The sequence below is a fragment of the Pipra filicauda genome, unplaced genomic scaffold (genome assembly GCF_003945595.2).
Source record: "Pipra filicauda isolate LSUMZ 115617 unplaced genomic scaffold, ASM394559v2 scaffold40_size4127951_pilon, whole genome shotgun sequence".
Lineage (NCBI taxonomy): Eukaryota > Metazoa > Chordata > Aves > Passeriformes > Pipridae > Pipra > Pipra filicauda.
Genome location: NW_024104543.1, coordinates 3450158 through 3472773, shown reverse-complemented (window position 1 = coordinate 3472773; position 22616 = coordinate 3450158). Strand labels below are relative to the sequence as shown.

At 38.6% G+C, this 22616-nt stretch overlaps 2 protein-coding genes across 2 annotated transcripts; both read right to left on the bottom strand.

The window, feature by feature from the left end:
• Window positions 1-398: 398 nt before the first annotated feature.
• Window positions 399-6386, bottom strand: LSMEM1 (leucine rich single-pass membrane protein 1). The gene is made up of 4 exons (XM_027721231.2): window positions 6376-6386; window positions 5452-5583; window positions 2678-2815; window positions 399-883 (listed from the first exon to the last, which is right to left on the bottom strand). The coding sequence occupies exons 2-4, from the start codon at window positions 5576-5578 to the stop codon at window positions 696-698; spliced, it is 453 nt and encodes a 150-aa protein (XP_027577032.1). The 5' UTR covers window positions 5579-5583; window positions 6376-6386; the 3' UTR covers window positions 399-695.
• A 3714-nt stretch (window positions 6387-10100) lies between these two features.
• Window positions 10101-22329, bottom strand: IFRD1 (interferon related developmental regulator 1). The gene is made up of 12 exons (XM_027721223.2): window positions 21971-22329; window positions 20195-20299; window positions 19225-19306; window positions 18677-18801; window positions 18223-18380; window positions 16739-16789; window positions 16467-16645; window positions 16256-16364; window positions 13967-14101; window positions 12600-12728; window positions 11539-11634; window positions 10101-10783 (listed from the first exon to the last, which is right to left on the bottom strand). The coding sequence occupies exons 1-12, from the start codon at window positions 22014-22016 to the stop codon at window positions 10694-10696; spliced, it is 1305 nt and encodes a 434-aa protein (XP_027577024.2). The 5' UTR covers window positions 22017-22329; the 3' UTR covers window positions 10101-10693.
• Window positions 22330-22616: the final 287 nt, after the last annotated feature.

Below are 22616 nucleotides of genomic sequence, written 5' to 3'. Positions count from 1 at the left end.
TACAGCATATTAGCATTGCTATGAGATGGGTTTGCTATGATGATGTTATGAAATTAACAGACTGAGTCCTCTAAACCCATTTTTCATGTAAGACAATAGGACACCCACTCAGTCAATTTTGGGCTGAATATTGCATGTTATGAAAGGGTTTGCTTTATTCCAGTTTAGAGGTTTTCCACAAAAAGAGTAGTAAGTCAGTGTATTTAAATGGACAGAAAGGAAAACCATGGAGCTCTATGGCAGAAATGAATTTATTTATAAGTTATGAAATCCAAAGTTATCCTTAAATACAAATAATATTAAAATAAACACAAAACTTGTACCAAAGAAACAGGAGAATGATTAAGTGAACAAGGTCATGCTGGAATCATGTGAATAGAAATCATGATTTTCTGTAATCATTCACTTACATTTAAAGTAAAACTAGGCCCTTACCCCTGCAATTTACAATACGCGAGGAATCCAGAACTCTTGCCCCAAATTGTTGACAATCTGTTGTTTATTGTGACTCCTATGGGCTTAGTTTTAAAAATCTACGTCCAAATAAACCAGGATAAAATATTATTTTCTAATATTTTTCATTCAGTTGGCTTTTCCAATGCTCCGGTGACCATATCAGAATGTTTAAGCAACCTGTGTGACATACGTAAAAATATCTGAGTCATGAATATGTTAAATTTCATTCCAAAGAAAATCTATTCTCCAGGGACTTTGAGTTCAGCGTGGGTTAATAGGTAATCATGAAGATCAGAAGACTTATCCTTAATTCCTGATTGATTTAGATGCTTTAATAAAATATTGTTAATTTTCTTCAGCTCTTCTATGTTCTTCTTTTCAGATAGTAGTCTGCTTGATATTTGGTCCATCTTGTTTCTAGTTTGAACTTGAAAAGGAAAATGTACCACATTAAATTGGTAACATTTAAGTCAAGAGCATCACTACCCTCACTTGCATTCCTGTGAGAGTTTGTAGGGAATTATGGTGAACAAAAATATTAACCAGGAAAACAACTGCAGAACCTAATGATAAGAAGTTATACATTTGATAGGTTTACCTGCTCACTACATTCTTTAATTGTTTATTTTTTGTTTTGGGGTTTTTTTACTTTAGTGCAGTGTAATAAAATAAACTATGGCTCAGATAATTCTGCAGTCTTCAGGAGCATATCTATTCCATTAGTTTCCCCAGGAAGACATCTTATTTAGGAGCTCCAAGATCCTATTTGTGGTCAGTATGTGCATGTAGTTCTCTAAAAGTACAATTACGGCACTAATTGTATCACAGGAGCAAAAAAAAAAAAAAAAAGCAAAGCAAACTACAGCCACATCACTGGATTTCTTAATCTTTTAAATTAAAGGAAAATTCTTGCAAGGATTGGCATTTGGAGGCCAGCCTCCTCTAGCAAACAAATGTGCCAGAGCTATTTTTGTTTTGGCCTTCTGAAGTTAACAGAATTTACCCATGGGTTTTGAAGCTTAAGTCTAATAGTGTCAACGCTAAATGAATCTATGTATGTGGATTGCAAACGTAATCTCAGATTATACAACATAACATATATATGTTATGGAAATCAGTTTCAAAAACCACAGGCCTCCACCAACCTGAGCCCAAGCAAAGTGCTTTGATTCCTGTAAGAAGGCTTTTCACTGTTACTTTATCATTCTTTTACTAGAGTAGCACATTACTAATTTTTCTATACCAGGGCTCTACTTCAGGCAGCTCCCTATTAAATAAATCTGAAATTCAAGTATAAGGTATTTCAGTTAGGATTTTACAATCACGTCACTTAAAATCTACTTTGCATTCTTTACTTGTCCTATATTCCATTCTTTGAGTGCTTGTAAGAAAATTTAGTTAGCATTAGAATTTCCTGTTCAAAAAGGAAAATTAAGATTTTTGCTATGTTCCAGTAAATTCCCCACTACAGGATATAAGAAATCTTGATTTTGCATGGATTCCAATTCATAAAAAATAGATTTTTAAATTAAAATAATGCACCTCATATTCTGTTCAATACTATTACTCAGAAAGCCCCATGATGACAAGGGCTCCATAAACCATATTCACTTGCAGCCATGTGTTTCGCTAAGCCCACCCGATCAGTCCTAACAAAGTGGAACAGTAATGATGTCTACAGGCTCAATATTACGTGCAAATCTTCATATATGTTATCTAATTTTTTTTTCCTTATCGTTGAGATTTTCTTAGTTCCAAACAAACTTCCAATCAGTACTTAGATGACAACCCTCAGGTCCTCCTTCAGGTAGCCTGATTTAAGTGTTACTCTGAGTGTAATTCCAGTTTCAGTGGAATGACACCAATACTGAGTTTTATCTGTAAAGGAGTGAAAGGCACATTGTCGAAGTACCTCACTGCCATACAATCACCTTTAAATTTAAATTTCATTTCCAGTCAGCATTTTTAGCAACACAGTATAAGCCCCCTGATCTAAATTCTTCACAGCTGTTGAAGAATAAAATTGTGCCTTTTAGCTCAGAGAGTGAGTTGTTTGCCTGGCTTCTGCCCCCAGGACCAGGACCCACTGCCCATAAGCAGCCAAAGCCTTTGACCATGCAAATACAGCAGTAGCATGTCATAAGGTGGCATGACACGTATCATCAAAGTTCTTTTTCCCATTGGCCCTACATTTTTAAGAACCAGTCTTTGGTTTACTTACTTATTAAGAATATTACAAATGAAACAAGTGCCAAACTGATGATCAAAGTAAGAATAAAAGTGATGAAGAACAAACACTGATTTCCTGTGTTGCTCCCTGCCATGTTTTCTCCAGTGCCACCAGCGTTCTCCTCCTCATCTGTTAAGAGATGACAAATCATTTGGTGATAAAGTTTGCTAAGGTTGGTTAAGATAAACATGACAAAATGCTTCTGGCTTCATGAAATGATGCAGAATACATTATAATTTTGGCCAACAGATTTTATTTCGTGATATTGCATGAGAAGGAAAGAAACCAACTTTATGTACTCATCTTGAATTTGGAAATATAAAAACTAATACATCTGTTATAGCTGCTAGAACATATTCAAGAAAAATATTTCTGTTGATGAAATACACTGTTTTGTTGAAGTTGACCTGTTTTATGGTTCAGAGTTTTACAGCTGTTTTACATGTACAAAGGCTGCAATGAAGTTTCTATCCGAAGGCTTTCTAAGGGCTTGAATGGACTTAATCTTTTCAGAAGAGAAGAGAGAAAAATTCATATTGAAAACCAAGGAATGGATTCATCCTACACATTCATCCTCTAGATTTGCTTCTTTTTCTCTTTGATGATAGAAGTATATCTGGGATGATTAATCTCCCAAACTAAGCACCTCAGTTAAGCTCCTGATGTTGGATAGGATAAATGTAGGTCTTGACTGTCTTTAGGATTTGTTGGTTTCATTCCAGTAAGTAATGAGGTACCTATTCTCCCAGTTGCCAAGAATTGAACAGACTTTCATATGGAATACATATGTCGTCCTTTAAGCATGGGAAGAATGAGGGGAAAAAAAGGAAAAGTAGCTGCAATGGTGCCCTCAAATGAGCTCGACAAGCCAGTTTATTGCTATTTAAAGAACATGTTGTGTATAGGGAAAGTAAGTAGTTTCTCTCATAGAAACAGTTGCAATCAAATGTGAGGTGGCAATAAAGCCCAAAGATAACAAGTGAATACCATGTGGAAATTCATGTGAATATAAAAATTGTATACTTGAGATAGATTCATTTAATGTCAAGTTTACATACTACTGTAACTACTTACTAAGATTTAGTTTTATCTTCTGTTTGGGGGGAGGAGGAAGCTAATGGAATTTCATTTTCATGTCAGTCTCATATATACTAAAATTACATGCAAAATACTATAATTTATCCTCCTGTAATCGCTGTCTTCTGAAAGGGAGAATAGCATGTGCATCTGTGAAAAATATATTTCTAAACTGTGTACTTGTTTCAGCTGGTGGAAATCTCTGAGGTCTTTGCAACTGAGCCTGTAGCAATAAAACTGAGGGAAGGTTGCATATGCCATTACAGCACTATAATAATGACCCAACCTGGGGCTGAGCAATCCACTGAGCTAGTAGATCTCTAATTTTCTGTATTGTGTTTAACACACTCCTGCCTCTGAGTAAGCTGGAATGTTTTCATATTTGGGTTTTGAGGTTCTATTGTTATTCCTTTAGCATTCATAACAAATGCACCATATAGTAAGTGCCTGCACCAATATTGCTTTCTAATCAGAATAAGAACGGGTGGGGCCTGCTACTGCTGCCTGTCAAGCATACTAAGCTATCAATAGAGGTCTCAAAAATGGTCTAAGCTCCGCCTAATGAGTGCTTCTTTCTATTTCATCAGGCTGAACATCCCAGACTGCAGTGTTGTGTGGAATTGGTGAACCTTGTATATTTACCTGAAAAGGAAACAATACTGTCTAATAAAAATTGCAAAAGAGAGTGAAACAGTTAGACCAAAAGGAGTTTCTTTGACATTAAAACCAAGGTATGCCATTGTCTCATTTTTTACTTACAGAGTGTCAATATCAAGATAATCTGCATATGAGAATTAAGTACTTTATGTCTAACATATTTGCGTTAAATGCAGAAACCAACACCTAATGCAACCTAGTTGCATTAGGAAAATATAGAGGACTTGGAAACAGATGTAAGGAGAAGGCATTTAAGTCCCATAACAAGAAGCATGATTAAGTTATGGCCATTTGAAACTAATTTCATAGTTGTTGATCTCTAGATTTCTTCAGCCAAATTTGCCATTATAATAAGGGAAATAAAAGCAGATTCAAATATTGTTATGTGGAATGCTGCTGAAGAGCTCCAGGTTTTAAGATATTTTCAGGTCACAAAGAACTGAAATATATTGTAGTTATCACGAGTAAAAATATTCTTGTTAATTAATTTAATAAATAATATTAAACCAGTAGAAGTGTAGGAGCCATATCTGAAACTGTAAGTAAAGAAAGTCCGTGAAGTAAAATGCTTAAAAGTGTCATGGGATATTTCAGATAACTGGTCTGAGTCTCTAGGAGATGTGTCTTAAAGAAATGAACAGAAATTCTCTGGTACTTCTATTCCCATGTGTGAATTTTAGTGCTTGGAAAGAGTTACAATGCTATTTATGTAGTAGGTGTATGTTGAGCATTACTAGAGACATTATCCTGCAAGGGATCACCTCATAAACCCCAGTGGAGATGGAAAATAAGTTCAGGCTTGACAGTGAATCCCTAGCAAAATGCAAGGATTTTCAAGAACCTAATAACTTAAATAGTCAGCAGGGATAGCTAAATCATTATCTGATCTGTCTAAATTAGGCCATTTTCAATCTTTTTCTTACATTTTTTTCAGTAAAGAGCTTGACATACATATTGGCCTGTTGTCATCAGTGACACATAATGTGGGTCGTGTACATGGAAAACCATAGAGCATAACCTATCATACCTACCTAGTGAATGCTGGGATTCATCTGGACAAACGTTTAGCTTGTTTAGGTTGTTTAAGGAATCAACTACATAAAGCTTTCCTTCTTCATGCGTATCAGGCAGGTTAATTTCCAAGGAAGGCCTCTCCATTGTATCTAAGGTAAATAATTTAAAAGGTAATTTAACACATGGATATGGGAAATAACTGGTAACAGGTGGTGTCCTGTTCTAAGGAAACACTGAGCAGCCTAAACAACCCTTAAAATAAAAGAATTTGAAGGACCAGCACACTTACTTGAAGGTAAGGATAACTCAGTACATAGCACTTGTTTACTCTTGGAGATCTTTGATGAATATAGCATTTAATTTCTACATTGTGCTTGTGCACATGTGTATACTTATGCATACATACACATATGCATGTGTGTGGGGAAAGAGAGAGAAAAATCAGCCTGATTGGCTCCAGCATTGCTTTGAATGGTACTCACTCAGTTGTATAACCCTTTGGTTTGGTGAGGTAAGAGGTAGGGTGAGATTCTGACAACAGTGAAAGACAAACCTTCACTGACAGGAAGGATGTCACTCAGGTCCTCTGCTTTCAGCATCAAATAATTTAAAGATAAGACAGAGAAATCAGGTATGGGTATACGAGATAAGCAGCAAGAATATCTGTCTGCTTATACACCTTAGAATAATACTTTGAAGTTATTATTTGTGAAAAATGGAACAAAAATTAGTCTTCTAAACTGGACAAATTCTGGACAAAGTAAAGGTTGATGGCAAAGCCTTTTCTTCAGACTAATACTCCTTGTTTTAAAAAAAGCACTGGATGAGGCCCAAACTGCAAAAACAGTTTCTCTGTAGAGTCTGGGTGCATGAACTCAGTGAATGATTTTTTATATAAATACAGTTTTGAAGGAATAATATATATAGAAAAGAAGCAATACCTAAGGAGGCTCCTCTGTGAATTGCACATTATTCCTTATCAGTCTTTTGGTTTTCTTTATGCAACTCTGATTCCAAAAATGCCTCCTAGAAACAAACAACAGTTCTAGCCATAAGGAGATGCAGATGCTCTAAGTAGGCAGGTTTGACTACACTTGTCACTGAAAACTCCCTCTGTAATTATTGAAGAAAAATATATTCCTCCAGGTAATATTCCTCTTATTCTAAGATACATCTTTCTGAACTTAGAATTGCAGCCTAAATGTACCTTTTTCTTCCAGTGAATGTAAGGGGGGAGCTCACAGAGATTAGTTTAGATTTGGAGTAGAATACATCTTACCATTTAGTATTTTATCAAAGCTCCCAGGTTCAGTTTTACCTGCCAACATAAATCAGCACTTCATGGGATGCAAACCTCTTATTGATGAAGGCTGTTAAGCACCTAAGGGTGATTTCTGAATCCTAGATGGGTTGAACTGCCCTCCTGATGTGCTTCTGACCTTTCTTTCCTTCTCCGAACAATACAGAACACAGTGTGACCAGATTTCTAATATAGCACTTAAATTAAAAACCTAAACTCTGAGAAATAAAGCCCTGAGTGTTTGCCTCAATAAGTCTGAAGACTAAGCACTTAAAGCACTCTTGACAACAGGGCTTGTTCTTCTGCTAGTGGAGGTTGACAGGACTACATGGCTACTTTCATATTTCTGTTTAATAGCATGTAAGAAAAGATTACAGCTTATTTTTTTACTCTGTTCAGACCTGTTGCTTCAAAATATAAAGAAAAGATAGAAAAGCTGGCATAGTAGGGGTTAGCCTTACCTAGCATATGACGTTTAGGTGTGCAGCAGTAACTTCAGGACAGATGGCTGTGTCCACTGTCCTTCCTCTAGAACATTACGTGGTGCCAGGCAGCAGAGTCTGTGAACCACGTTCCCCCCAGCACTGGCTCTGCTCTGCTCTCTCCCCGCGTGCACATCCGTAGCCAACTGCAATCACTACGGAACCCTGCATTTGAACAGCATGCTGAAAGTTACCACCCTGTGCACAAAGGCTTTTGGTTATTTTTAGCCTCTGAAGAGCAGTTGTTTCTCTTGGGTATTTTGATTAGTACCTCCCTGCAACTTCAGGGAAGACTCTTCTTAACAACTTGAGCTGTAATAAGATTCATTAGTGGTACGAATTATATGTTTCTGCATTTACTGTTAATTTTTAAGCATTTGTGCATGTAACCACAGGGAAGATAACCATTATTAATGCAACAAAGTTTATACTAGATTTGTTTGATTCCATTGACATGACAAAAAAGGAGAAAGGATACATACATCAGTGTCACTGGCCAAAAGTATTGATTATTTTCCCAACAAACTAATGTAAACACTGAGGTTTTGAGATTCACTTTATCTTGTACTTAAAGACTTTTTCTCCAGTCTGACTTTTAAATTTCTTTTTAAGCTGTTGTGGTAAAATTAGAACGTAGAATGAGAACACACTGAAAATTCTTCACAGAAAAAAAATAAAATCTAAAAGGTTAAAAACTAGCAGAATGAAACATTACTTACGACATAATTATATTCAGTTAATGTGCCAGTATGGAAGAAATCAGCCAGTGAAAATCACATGAAGAAAACTTGTTCTGCAGTTCTTCTCTCTACTTTTAGACCCATAGGAACCTGTTGAGTCCTGCAGGACCCATAAAGACAGCTATGAAACAGACTGCCCCTTTCAGTCTATATTTAGCATTCAACTTGGCTAAGTGTACTGACTTCACAATATAGAACTGCTAAAAAAGAAATCAGCACATACACAGCTCTTTTTTTATTATATTGGAGTCATGATAATACCCTGTCATGGAGAATGAGGTTTGTTACTAATGATCAATATTTCACTGACCTTTCGGTTAGTGCCAAACCTTTTAGGTTTAATGCCTGTTTAAAACTCATTTGCTATGCAGAAGAGTCATATCTATGACACTGTAGCTATGAGCAACCAGTTTGCTATGCAGAAGTCATATCTACAGTATTGTAGTCATGAGTATTTTAAAGGCATATACTAGAAAAACCAAGGTCTTTCCCTCCTTCTCCCATATGCCTTACAAATTCAAGTGGGACATTATCACGGGGTAGACTAATTTATATGCCATCCTTAGTTGTTTAGAGATTAAATTCTGAGGAACTGTTGGTGAGTACTGTAATTGCTCCTTTGCCAACAGTTCTTTTGATCACTTTTTTCCTTGCTGATGTTGCAGAAGGTAATGTTACAGCATGCTGCACTGACAGGCAGCTGATGCTTACACAGAGGGACTGCAGCTCAAAATAATAAATCCTTTCTGAAGCCATTCTATGTCTAAAATTCTGAACTCCTTTAAACTGACAATAAACACATCTTTCAGGAAACCGAGAGAATAAACCTGACTTATAGCTCCTCTGTGAAGCTCTGCCACTGCCCAGTCTGAGTAGTTGGGCCAGCAACACAGATGTAACAGCTCACTACTTTTCTGTGGGAGTCTCAGAGAAGTCCTTCCTCTAAATAAGGATCTGCAAGCCAGAAAAAAACCCCCTCACTTCCATTTCCAAAAGAGTCCTGACACCAACATAACTGTAAGACAAGGACCCAGGCCTCTCCAGTTTTAAGCTTGAAAAGGTCTACAAACCCATCCAATCTCTGCAGGGCAGCAAAACAGCCCGTCTTTCCTCCAACATCTCCTGGAAGCCATCCTGGTCGCTATGGTTGGCAGCTACCGTGTAACAGGGGAAAGGGCAACCACATGCTTGGCCACCTGCCAGGAAGTGCTGTAGAAATACTGGACAGGAAACTATCAAATGTGTTCCTTTACATGGGCAAAGGATGCCAAAGGTGACTACCCAGAAGCCACAAGAGAGGCCAGGGAACAGTTTAACTCAAAGGGGACAGACTTGGTCTGGGCACACACAAGCAGACAGCTGCTTCTAGTTCAAGGATCAGAAGTTTCTTCTTCACTTGTGTGACACTGACAACACATGTTCATCATACTGCAGATTTCAGTTGAAGACCTTGATTTGGAGTCAGTGATCAGTTTTATAAGCCCAGCAAGTTGTTACATAATTGATTATTTGAGGGGAAAAAAGGATAACTTAGAAGGTAAAACTCATTTGTCTACATAAATTCCTATTCTGGAATAGGTTCTGCTGTAACCAGAAACTTGAAGGAGGGGGGACAAACAAACAAAAAAAACCAAACCCCCCTGAAAAAAAACAAACCCAAAACCAACCAACTAACCAACAAACCACCCCACCCCAAACCAAACTTTCCCTTATCAGAGCAAGCAGCAGTTCTCAGGGGCTGGTGAGGTTTTTTGATGCAAGGTTTACTTCCTCTGCTGATAGCCTGACCTACCATTTTGAGAATGTAGTAGAGGAATAGCTTTCAACATTACAAACACAGGGGAGCTGGAAGGGCCTCCTGTAAGATAAGGGACGAGGTCTTTTGCAACACCAGAACTAGAAAACATTTGACTATTACAAAAACAGTGACAAATGAGGATTAGGTTGTTGTGCAAGACCACATGCAAGTAAGATACACCTTTGAAACACAGCAAGAAAGACCGTCATGTAGCATCTACTAAACCTCTGAGACTAACACAACCACGTCTGAATGGGCAAAAAACCAAACCCATCTGTTTCAGCCTTTAGGTTTTGCTGTTGTTACAGTTTTTCAATCATGAAATAATCACTTTTACACAGAGCGCAACCAGTCAGAAACATCTTTATTGCAAAAATTAAATATCCAATTTCAGAACACAAAAATCTTGCTTTTGTTTTAAATTGAGGCAAGTATTTGTCATTCGCTACTTGTCTGTCAGTAGAGGTTATTAAACTTCATAGTCCCTGTCAGGATAAAAAGTCATAGAAACATAAAAATTTCTTTGTCCACCTGCCATTGAAGAGTTAAAAAGTTACTCAATTTCACACAAATATGGTTATCTTTTCATATTAGCACATTCTTACCAAAACACTTGATCCATAAAGTAATTTACCTTTATATGAAGAATCCAATCTGACTACAGTTATCCACCCCATTTAACATTTCAGTTAAAATATATTCAACCTTTGGAGCAACTGGTGGCTAATGCAAATGATATAATGTATCCCTGCTCCAAATGTTACATCAATATATATACAGTGTATATGCAATGAAGCAACAACATGCATTATTATATTTACAGATTTTACATAACATCCTTGTGCACAAGTGCAAACTATGACTACAGAAGTTAAAAATTCATTTAAATGTTACAAATTTATTTTACTTATGAAAATTGAACTCCATTGAAAATGAGATCTAGAAAAATTCCCCCACATCTGCTCTTTTATCACGACATTTACTTCTAGCCTTTGTCCGAGCCTTGAATGCTGCAGAGTTGTACAAGTGCTACAAAATAAAAAAAAGAAAAATTTATTACAGATGTTCATAAGGCTTATGCTCTTCAGAGATTTTTTCATGTTACAAAATAGATGAAAATATCTTTTCATTAATTTTTGAAGTAAATTGGTAGACTTTCAGAAATTTATAGCATACTACCCTTGCACCAAAGGCTGATTCATTTTCATACATATATATACATTTAAAAGAAACTTGGTTTGCATAAGAAAGGCTGAGCTACAAGCAATTCTGGAAGCCTGCCAGTTTTGAACATCATACAGACACAATGTAGGTTAAATTCACCCCTAGATTAAACCTGGTAGCACCATTGCTCAAATTATATGCAGGATGAGTACATTCATAAGCAATAGACCAAAGTCATCCTCCTAGTGCCCATTTTACACTGCAGAGTTTGGGATACTGTCTTTATAAAGACTCTGTTTCCATGGTTTCCTGTAGGTCCCTCCCCGAAAACCTGCAGCTGTCAAAAGAGACCAAGTTTCACATGTGTGCAGTATGAATCTGGTACCAATCAGCAACCATGTGAACCTTCAGACCCTTGGGAGAAGCAGTAGCAGACACATGCCCAGTGGAAAACCTAACTAAGAGCTCAAAGGCACATACAATCAAGGTTGGGTTTCATTCAGAACAATGAGGCATTGATAGAACTAAAGCAACAAGTTTAACGATAACAGCTTCTGAAGTGCAGCAGAAATGTATTAGTGTATGAAGCAAAGAAAATTCATTAAGGTGCAACAACCTACCCTTTCAAAACGGGATATCTTCATTGTTTTAAGAGTGGCAGCATCTAGCATTACTGGTGGACCAAGCTCAAACACATTCCGAAGAAAGTCATTTGACTAAACAAGAAACACAATCAATCAATTTCTACTCTAATTATCAAGTCTCCAAAGTTGACTACTGTTAAATATGAAGTATTCCAGTAAGAAATAGTAGGATTCGTGTCAACTTGCTGCTGTTTTTTGCAATTACGTCAAGAGCATTTCCTCTTTCAATCAGAATAAGGCTAAGAACAAAAACTAGCCCCTTGAGAAGACAGAGAGAACTCCCCCTGCCTCTATTGATTTTTTTGTCCCAGCAAATGAGGCAACTGTTCTGTTCTACACAAGATCAGGCAGCTGTACACAGTTGTTTTTGCAACACAGCAGTTTTAAAATAAAAACAGTATTTGAAAAAACTGAAAAAGGTGCTACATGCCTGCTACAAGTCACATAAAAATGCAATTGACACTGGACCAAGAACTTTAACCCCATGATTATCAGAGCAATTTGGGAGCATATATTCCTAAAGTACATATGTAGCAGAAACAGGAACTGTAAACAGATGACTAGTAAACAAGCAGTTCCCAGAACAGAGATAAGGACTTATCTCTTCTCTTCTGGAATGCTCTCATCATTGGGGTGCAAATTGTGTTCACTATTTTTGACTGAAACTTTGCCTCCCTTCTACAGGCTCAAAAAGGAAGGGTGGAGGCATGCAGCTTTATAGCAGCCAGATGACCACACCACTCTGCTGAAAGAAAGCATAAGGATTCAGTGAAAACTCTGAAGTTAAAAAGATATCCAGCTTAAATCTCTTACTTCTTGGAGAAGTCAACTGCTAACCCAGCTACAACTCAGAAGCAGCTCACCTAGACAGTTCTGGCTCACTGCAGTTATTTCTTTAAATGCTATCTTTTAACACTCCAAATGCAAAGCTCATCATTTCACTAAGTTCTACTCAGGATTTTGTAGTTCAGTCTGAATTACATCAAAGAAGCCAGATAGTAAAGAACAGTCTGAGCATGTGTCCAAGACCAGCTCACCTGCAAATGATATTGCATTCCCGACCCCAGGATCTCCTTGAATGTATCATAAGTTTGTTTTTTAACCCAGCAGTCAATATACATGCGCTCAGGTCCAAACTTAACCATCTCTGTAGGAAAGTCACGCTCCTATCCAAAAATCAAAGGAAACAACACATATAATTTTAATTTAAACATTCTTTTTACTAGGAATTTTATAGATCTCAGTGAACTTTATTTTCATTGATAAATTGGGCACACCAAAAAACTTTCCACACAACATAATATGCATATACTAAAGACTGTATTTGTTCATAAAAATGGAAGCACACCTGAAGTTAAATCTCATGTAAAACTTGAAGCTGATATTCTTCAAGTTAGAAAGCATTTTTTAAAAGAAAACCCCTTAACTTTCATCTTTAAAATTACTTTAAGAATTAAGACCTATCTCCAGAAAAAACAGTTCTGAGTGCAGGAGTCACCCTTAAGTCGGTCTGTAAGCCTCATTTAGTCCCCATCTTACAAGTATGAGGAGCTACATTTGGGACAACGGAATGTAACAAGTGCTAACAGATGACTCAGATTCCTCTACAGGCAGAATCTTAAATGTGACTTCAAATCCTGCCAAGCATTCTCCTTCACTTTCAAGTTGTCTAACTATTCTGAATATCAACTAATATTTATTTGCTCTTACCCATACAGAAGTGAAATAATTATCTGACAAGCAAAAATAAAAATCAAGTTCCAGAGGTGTAAGATAACAAGATAACTAACCATGATAGCAAGTTTTAGAGCTGTCTTAGAGGCTTACTCAGTTATGTCACTAATCAAGTATTTTTAGCATCCTGCTTTGTGTATTATTCTCATAATCTGGATATGCAAACACAGAAGATTATGGTACTACACTTAGGACAACAACTCCCCCTCCCATTCACAAACGCTTCTATGGCCCCTGACAGGTATCACTTGTGATATACCTTACTAAGTTACTTTTTGTCTATTAAGCACAACAGTCAGTAAGATTTTACAAAAGATCTTTTCACAGAATTCAGGACACTCTTTGGATGTCATACAAAGTTTTCTATGAAAAAAATTCTGCTCATGGTATAAAATAAAAGAGAATTTAGTATTTACAGTACAACGTTTAGCCTTCTTTAAAGAAAAAGAGACCTTCTCTATAAGAAAGTCAAGGCTGGAGTAAAACAATTACTTTTTGTTCTAATATTCCTAAAAAAAAGCAGTTCTATTTCACACAAGTGATCAGAATTTGAAATCTCATTTCAAATTTTCCCTCTTGTTTTCTGAAACAGTAATACTGTTTGATAATAAAACTATTTTCCCTAAATTGTATACTACATACTGGATTGTAACTAAAACAAAAGAATCACCTCAACGGCCCGTAGAACGTCTCTGAAGACAGATCGCTGCTTTCTTTTATCCACTTTGGCCCGGTGCTTGTTTCCATCAGTAGCCAGAGCTCTTAGTTTCTCTGTTAGAAGGTCCATATCTTCATAAAAGAAATCCTAGTTAAAAAAAAAAAAAAAAGGGTTTGGTTTTTTTTTTTTTTGGTTGGTTTTGATTTTATTTTGGTTTGGTTTTGGGGTGTTTTGGTTTTTTTTTGTTTGGGTTTTTTTTGTGGGTTTTTTTTGTTTGGTTTTTTTGTGGTTTTGTTTGTTTGTTTTGTGGGGGTTTTTTTGTTTGTTTGTTTGTTGTTTCTTTTTTTAGTTTCTAGCTTAAACCTCTTCCTCTGCAAATAAGAAAATGGATCTCCAAATTTTGGGCATGTAGATCTCTACAGCCTCTTACTTTGTTATTTCAAGGGACAGAAACGGCACTCCTGTAGTTCCATTTGCAGTGTTTAAGCCAGTAAGAACAAAGTCACAGCACCCAGTTTACCAAGAAGGGCATGTTGGTAGTCAATGTTGGTAGTCAGAGCCACATGAAACTGTACAGCTCCTTCACTGTGCGTATACACCTGTAAATATGTTCTGCTCCATAATTCCAAGGCACTCAAACTGAACCTGCCTGCCACTCCTGACAAGCTGAGGGCACTTGAATATTATTAGCACACAATTCATGCTGCTGGAGACAGATTGTGAAATACCATTAGACTGATGGTAAGGAGTATTTAGCTATAAGTCTTGTATGGAATGGGAAATTAGAAGCAGGTTTTTTTTAGAAAATGCTTAACAAAACATTTGAAGTAAACAGTAATAAATTAGTGTTATTCATTATATTTAATATTTAATATGTGGTTTACACATATAAACAAATATTTTCTTTCCCCTATTTACTAATTTAGCAGTAGTTCACATAGATTAACAAGAATGTATGTAAACTTATTTAAAAACAAGTTTTTGCCTTTTTTTTTAAATCTGAGTGTTTTGTCATGCCAACTAAATAGGGCAAGTTTACTGTATGCTTTTTGAAAGGAACTTGTCAAAGGCAAAACACAGTAAGCATTTTTAACCTGCGCTGACTGTTAAGGATCCAATGAGAAAAATTTGTAATGATTAAAGGGGCATTTCCTCAACGGAACAGAAGTAGTTTGTAGTGAATAGGCTCGTTTCTTAGTGCATTTAAAGATTTTAGTTACTTGCAGTCAGCTGGACCAAATAAAGGATCAAGTTGCAATCTCCATTTAGTTTTCTTTCAGAGTTGACTTCCATAGCCAAGAGACTCAAATCCCCACTGTCTGCAATTACACAAAAGTCTCAACGTATTGTTTTGGATTATGCAGTGCTAGGTTTGCCATGATTCCTGACTCAACTGGAGTTATCTTTTCACTTTAGACAGTGTTCTGGCAAAGCACAGCAGCCTTGATCAAGTTAGGAGCCATTAGGCAGCTCTCCCAAGCTGTGCCATGACTAAGTGGAAGGAGGCTGTTTCCTTCAGAGCTGTCAAGAAAACAGTTTGGAAATTAATGAGGCACATGGAAGAACGTAAAGGCAAGTTTAGCTGTGCATGAGGAAATATCAGGCAGCTTTCATCTAATCCAACTCAAAAGCAAACCCCAAGAAATCTCAGATGTATTAATATTGGCATCTGTGCAAAATTTGTGCAAATCTTTTTAAAGTCTCCCCTCTTAACATGACTGCCTAGTCTTTAATTGACTAAAATAGTCACAAATGCTGTGAAACCATCCAGAAGAATACAAGTTATTCTTCTCAAGTTACCTAAATAAGGATACTGAAAAAACAATACTTAAGTCAACACGTCTTCGACCTAATGACAGAATTTTAGCCGTGAGAACAGAATTGTGCAGGTTGTGAATTACTTGAATGTGTCTGCACAAGCATCTGATGAGTGTTCCCACTACAGTAAACAATACTGTTTTATTCTGAAATCTCTCTTGGGATTTCTTAATGTTTTAAAAGCTCGTGTTGAATTTAGATTTTACATCTTGCACTCCACATTTCTAGTTGCTATTCAGTACTATTTGATGTGTTTTGTTTCACTGGTCCTGTTTTGCAACATAGAAGTTAGTGTAAAAATGACAGCTAAATTGCTGTGAATCAGTGCTATACCCACTTAGATTGGGGCAGACTCACTTAAAAGAACAAACCAGGGAATTGTCTGCCACTTGTGGAGATCCAGGGTGCTATGCAACACAGGTTAAATATTATGTCTCGTCATCATCCCAATGCAAGAAAATTTAGCTGCTGACATCTACTTACAGCATCTGTTTCACGTGCCAGTTCAAACAGAAGGGCTAATGTTTCTCCAGCAGCTATTCTCATGTTGAGATCATCACAAGACAGCAGACTTGGAAGTTTATGCAAGTGCCTAAGGAGTAAGTCATATTCCATTAAGGTGTAAATTTTGTTAACGCCATTTCATTGCATATAAACAGTATTACAAATTCTGTTTTCCAAGAAAGATACTCACATTTCAATTTTCTTCTTCACTTCATTCATCGGACAGATAGTCAACAACAGTGTCCATGCTAAGAGAGCACTGATGTGAAGCACAGTATTATGGGTACTTGATACACCATTAGTATCTCTATCTCGCTGATAGGCCTTTGTGAAGATGTTTTCTAGGCATTCCATAGCAGAGTACAGTTCCTGAACAAGGGAAAAATATAATGGAAGTGGCTTAAGATTCACACATTTTCATCTTGTCAACTTATTAAATTTAAAAAGTGTATTTATCCTCACCGTTATGTCATCGGTGACAATGAAACAGCAAATCCCTAAGCAGGTTGCACACTAGACACAAAAGAAAAAAGTGTCAGTATTTGACATAAGTGTTACAATGGACAAAACCTTCAAACTTGGACCTTTGAAATTTAACATCTGGAATAATGGAAACTTGAGATTAAGACTTTAGCAGAGTATAAAAGCCTGCAACTCTGTTTAATTCAGCTGCTTTGTAATACTTATCTCCCAATTCCCATCTACACTCAGGATGATTTTTTAGCTGTTACTCTAACAAGCTTTCACTTTTCACGTATTATTATTTAGCTGTTACTCTAACAAGCTTTCACTTTTCACGTATTATTATTTAATATAGCTTCCAAAGCCCTTGAAAGAGCTATAGCACTGCTTTCACCAAATTATTTTAAATCTCACTAGGATTCATTACTAGAAAGTATGATGACAAACAGTAATGGACATATGATATTTATTCACAGCTGTGGGAAATATTTTCCCTTCCTGACAACTATTACAATCAAATGGCATGAAAACTCTGAACTGCAAGAGCCTTTCCTTGAACTTTGCAACTTCTACTGCAAGGTCCAACCCATCTCTTCCCTATCCTCAATATTCTACTCCAATTCCTCTTGCAAAGAGTATGGAAAAAAATGTTCGAAGGTCATGTTTACACTAACCACAAAGGACTCAAAATTACATTTAAACAGGACAAGCTTTAATAGCTTTTGTTTGTTTGTAGAAATAATTGCTGTTGAACCAGTTCTACCTCCTCTTGCAGTTGACAGGATCTATTGAAACATAGATTGAGTACAATAGAGTAGCCACCCATTTAATGATAAAGGCAAGTTGGAGAATACTAGTTAAATCTCTGAAGTTTTTAAAAAACTCAACTCTTGGCAAGAGCTTTAGACTGTCTTCACTAAACATTTTAAGCATACCACTGATGTATAGATAGGATGACTGGACAAAAAACTCAAAATACTTTTGGTAGTACAGTACAAATGTACAAGTGTATTACGTATGTAGTCCCAGCTGTGCTATACGTGATTTTATCAAAAATAAATATAATTGCTTAAGTAATATTCCTGGGCTGTTAATGAATAAAATTAAACTTTAAGAATAAAATAAAAATAATACAGGAAGGATACATTAATCAGTGGGTAAACTTTATTTTTTTTTTCTATAGGACCTCAACATCAGCCCTCAGAACTGCAGAAAGGAGACTACAATACAGTGAGTTCAGACACTTGTCAAAGTACTACACTGAACAGCTTTTTAAGAAGGTAACCAAGTTGAAGAAGAGAATCATGTTCAACCTTTAGGTGGGACTTTTTAAGTCAGTGAAAACTGCTATATATCATTCAGAGCATATGTCAACACTATGAGTACACACTAGTGTGGTAACCTTTAGTTCTGGATTACACAATAGTGAGCTGGTCAAAAGCAGCCCTCTGTCCCTGCCTGGCAAATAAACATTTCATACTTACAGCCTGTCTGGCTTGGATACTGGCTGTTCCGTCACAGACAATCTTCTTCAGAACTGGACCAAGAGTCTTAAAAATCTCCTCACTTTCAATTCCTGACCCCATCTGCACACACAGAAGACAGGCCAGTCCGGCAGCTGCACACTGTTCGTCACTCTTACCTGGAGATTAACACACTATAATGAGCAATCACCTTGCGCGTTGCTTTCTTCCTTTAACATTTAAAGATAGTAGCATGAAAGCTTGCAAGTGGAAATTCAGAAATTAACAGTTACAATATATTTTAACTGTCCTAGAAAATAAACTGAAATTATGACACCTAAATTTCAAAAAGGAATGTTAACTAAATTATTAAGCACTCTATAAAGTACTAGAGAGGCCTCACAGTCTAAATTCCTTTTAAGCAATGTGCTATTTCATAAGGATTATGGCTTTCTATAGCAAGCATGTTCATTACCTTTCTTTATGCAGCGCTCAATGCTATCAGTTAGAGTCATTCTCCTTTCCATGATAAATTCATAGAGTATTTTAGAAGAAAAAGCACTTTTCAGACTTTCAAGGGCTGCTTGTCTTGTCTTTGCACTGTTAGAAGAGAAAAGGAAGACTTCCTGAAATCAGCACACATCAGTTAAACCTTGCCTTTGTTTTATGGTAGTTTATATTTGTCTGCACCCAATAGTAGAGAAACCCACACAAGTACAATGACATAGGAAATGCTACAAGTTGTCTCCTTACTCAAGGACAGCAAAACTTAGTTTGGAGACAGTTCACAGCAGCACACCAGGTTAGAAATAAAGGCACTCTACTTCAAGCTATTAGCAAAGTCTAACTCATCCAAAAGCTCCATGGAGGGAAAAAGGTCTTTTCAGATCCAGAAGTCCTCACCAGCATGAAATAATCCTAACCTCAGTAAGCATGTAAAAACATTTGATGTGTATTTCCCTTATTAAATCAGGGGAAGCCAGCAAACAATGTATGAAAGCGTTTCTTCAAAGCAGATTATACCTCTTGTCCAATGTAAGATCAATAAATCCCTTCAATTTATATTCTAAGTCCTCTTGAGTGGCTTCTTCATCAACTTCAGGCCCTAATCCAGAAGAAATAATTTCATTAGCAGGCACAGTAGTTCCAACACAGTTTTTAACACTGAGAAACCAGTTTAACACAGACAACAGCTACATAATTGCTCAGTATTATGGAAGCTCAATGGTATTAATCCTACTACATCAAACCGCCACCCAAAATACTTTTATAAAGACTGCCCTGTTGATACATCTGTGCTGTTTCTCTATCTGCTCCTTACATGTGCCAAGAATGTATGGCAAAAAGAGTCAGATCTTACAAAAATTTGCTTCAGCTCATGACCATCAGCCAATCCTGTCAGCAACATGTTTTCATCCAGTCCACTACACCTACCCCCGGAGTACAGTGGCGTGCTCACTGCTGATGCAGTGAGTATTGTCAAAGCAGCCTGTCCTATATGGCATCGCTTTAGAAGCCTCTGTGACATGAGCTCAGTTAAGAGTGGCAAGTATTCCCAGGGAAGGCTCCCTGCCTTATCTCTCTGTATCAGGCTTTCAGGTCTCCTCCTCCCAAGAAAAGGACATTAGAGCAGTCCCGGTTGCAGAGATGGTAAAAGAGACAATGCACAAATCTAGTTCACAACAGGCAAACGTGACTCTTCCCATCCTAAACTCTTCTCAGTTTTTACTGCCTCAACTTTTATGAAAATCAATGTCTTATAATGCACCTTAAAATTCTTATTGTCTCTGTCAGAACTGTATAATACTAATAGAAAGGAGCCTCATGAAACCTGGAGTATATTTTTCCAAAACAAAAACAAACTAGACTAATAATCACACAACGTTAATGGAATGTCACTATTTTGCTACTGCTATTTACAGTCTAGTACTTAAACTACTAAGTCAACTCAGGTTTTATATTTTTACAAAGATGGATAAATGAAAGAATTTACCATCCTCAGTGAAGCTAGCAGGATCACTGAAGCCACTGCAGTGACTCATAGTTTCAATTGAAGCATCTTCATCACTAAAAGGTTGCACATTTCTGGGCTGACCACCTTAAGGAAAGATGAATACAATAGTTTGGTCATTTTTTATATGGAAAAGAAAGATCTGAACACCAAATGTAGAACTGAACTCTCCCAGCAGATTCACTCTCCCTGACCCAACCACAGAAACAACACTTCTGTCCTCTGCTGATTCCCTTACTCTCACCTACTCTGAAGGCTAAGTTGGCTGTGTTCTGGAAGACCAGTTGTGAATGGTGGGGAAGGACTCACTTAGTACCGATCCAATTCCTATTCCAGATATAGGTCCAATTCCCACTCTAGATTTAGCATCTTTCTACAATCAACTTCAAGTTAATGCAATTTACTGTGACAGTGCTTTAGAAATAGGTCTATATTAATTCAACTGTCAGGACAAGCTACCTAAAAAACTGCCATACAATCTTCAGTTTTTAATTTTGAGGAACTTCAAGACAGTAGAAGTTAAACATTTAGGCAATCATACATTACCAGGTTCAATGCCGGATTTATGGGACTAAGTTTAGTATGTGCAGCATCAGCAACGTGCAACTTCTTTAATACTGAATTACAAATACAAGCCAGAACATCAAATGCTTCAACAAGGGATAAAAGTTTTCCCTTTTGGGACCAAGAAGGCCTTGGTGTGGTATCTTCAAACTTTTTGAAGAAAGTAGTATTATTTTTACCAGTAGTCATCCCTACAACTTTTTATATCTGTTATTTCTCCAACAGCTACCAAAAGTCATTTACTCTGAACTCCATTCTTCCAGTTATTTTTTTGTGGCACAACTGATTCTAAATTATTTAAGAAGGCAGCATCACAGAGGTTGCCACCTTCAGGACTACCAAGACCCCAAAAAACTATTTTTATACTTTTTGGTTGGATCAGTGTCCAAGCACTCTCAAATTAAATCACACACCAAATGTTTTGCTGCTTTTAGCCATATCCACCTGTATCACTGACCATAACCCAAGAGAGAAACACCAGTCAATGCATGAACGAAGAAATTTGGAAGCTCACAGCTCCAGCACGGCCACCTTCTTGTTTGATGTCTACTGATATCTACTGATATCTACTGATATCAAACAGGGAAGTTCAATGGGAGAAGTGGCAAGATTGACAGCAAGCCCATCACAGACTAAAATAAAAGGAGCTGCAGAAACACCCTGTGAATTGCACTGGATACTAGAGATTGATGCTGCTCACGGCTATGGCAGCCCGAAGTAAAATTTCTCACCACTCCATAAAATCTCCATTCTGCCCCGGCAGCAGCACCTCCGACAAGCACATTCCCAATCTGCACGAAGATTGTTTATTTTACAATATCCTATTTTAGGCTAAGAACAAGGGGGGGGGGGGGGTTGGAGATACAGCAGCGTTTCGGGGCACAACGGCACCGTCTCCCCGCGCTGCGCCGCGGGCCCTGAGGCCGCTGCTCGGGGCGCTCTCGCCGCCGCCGGCGCCAGGGCGGCCGCGCCCGCTGTCCCCCCGGCGCATGCGCACGGTGGCGTGAGGTGGCGGTTTCGGGGCCGGCTCCTGTCACCCGCCCGGCCCGGCCGCAGCTCCGCGGCGGCCCCCGCCCGTCCTCCTGCTCACCCACCGCCCACAGGGAGCCGGGACGCCACCAGACAGGGCGGAACCCTGCAGCCACGGGAAAGGCCGGCTGGACCCCGCGCCCCTGACCGCCTGGCCACGCTCACCGGCTCCGCGCTGGTGGTTGCTCCCTCGCTTCTTAGGCTTAGGCATGGTCGCAGCGGCGCTCGGCTCGGCTTGGCTCCCGCGGCCCCTCTCCGGGTCTCGTACTCTCTGCTCCCCCCCGCCCGGGAATGAGCGACAATCAGCCGATAGAAGAGCAGGAGCGCTTTTTACTCCAACGCCTCTGCGAGGCCGACTTCGCGGTCCGGGGCAGCGGGGGTGATTGGCGAGAGCAGGCGGAGGGAGAACCGGCGGCGAAGGCAGAAATCCCCGTGGAGGCCCGTGAGCGGAGTCGATGCATCTTTCTCCTCTCAGACACCCGGGGCTAAAGGCGCGGAGGAGGCGCCGGAGCCACTTTTATAGCGCCGCCGCCTGCGGGGGCGGTGCCGGGCGCCGCCGCAGCCAATGGCCGGGCGCTGCGACGGCGCGCGGGTGACTCAGCCGCGCGAGTTCGTGACGTGCGCGCGCTGCTGCCCAGTGGCGGGGCCGGGACGTCAGCGGCGCCTCGCGCGCCACGGCGCGGTGCACGCTGGGAGCGGCGGGCCGGGCGCAGCGGGGGCCGGGGGGGTGCGGGACCGTGTGGGGGCGCGGCGGGCGGGGACAGCGCGGAGCTACCCCGAGGTCGCCGGGATACGCGTCCCGCACGGAGAC

What these genes read in the sequence shown, in the direction of transcription:
- LSMEM1 (XM_027721231.2), bottom strand. Translation starts at nt 5,578, where the DNA reads ATGGAGAGGCCTTCCTTGGAAATTAACCTGCCTGATACGCATGAAGAA. An exon ending in TGAATCCCAGCATTCACTAG is followed by an intron (nt 2,816 to 5,451) that starts GTAGGTATGATA and finishes ATCTCTTAACAG; the next exon opens with ATGAGGAGGAGAACGCTGGT. An exon ending in ATTTGTAATATTCTTAATAA is followed by an intron (nt 884 to 2,677) that starts GTAAGTAAACCA and finishes TTCCTTTTCAAG; the next exon opens with TTCAAACTAGAAACAAGATG.
- IFRD1 (XM_027721223.2), bottom strand. Translation starts at nt 22,016, where the DNA reads ATGCCTAAGCCTAAGAAGCGAGGGAGCAACCACCAGCGCGGAGCCG. An exon ending in TGGCACGTGAAACAGATGCT is followed by an intron (nt 14,102 to 16,255) that starts GTAAGTAGATGT and finishes TTTTTTAACTAG; the next exon opens with GATTTCTTTTATGAAGATAT. An exon ending in AGATATCCCGTTTTGAAAGG is followed by an intron (nt 10,784 to 11,538) that starts GTAGGTTGTTGC and finishes TTTATTTTGTAG; the next exon opens with CACTTGTACAACTCTGCAGC.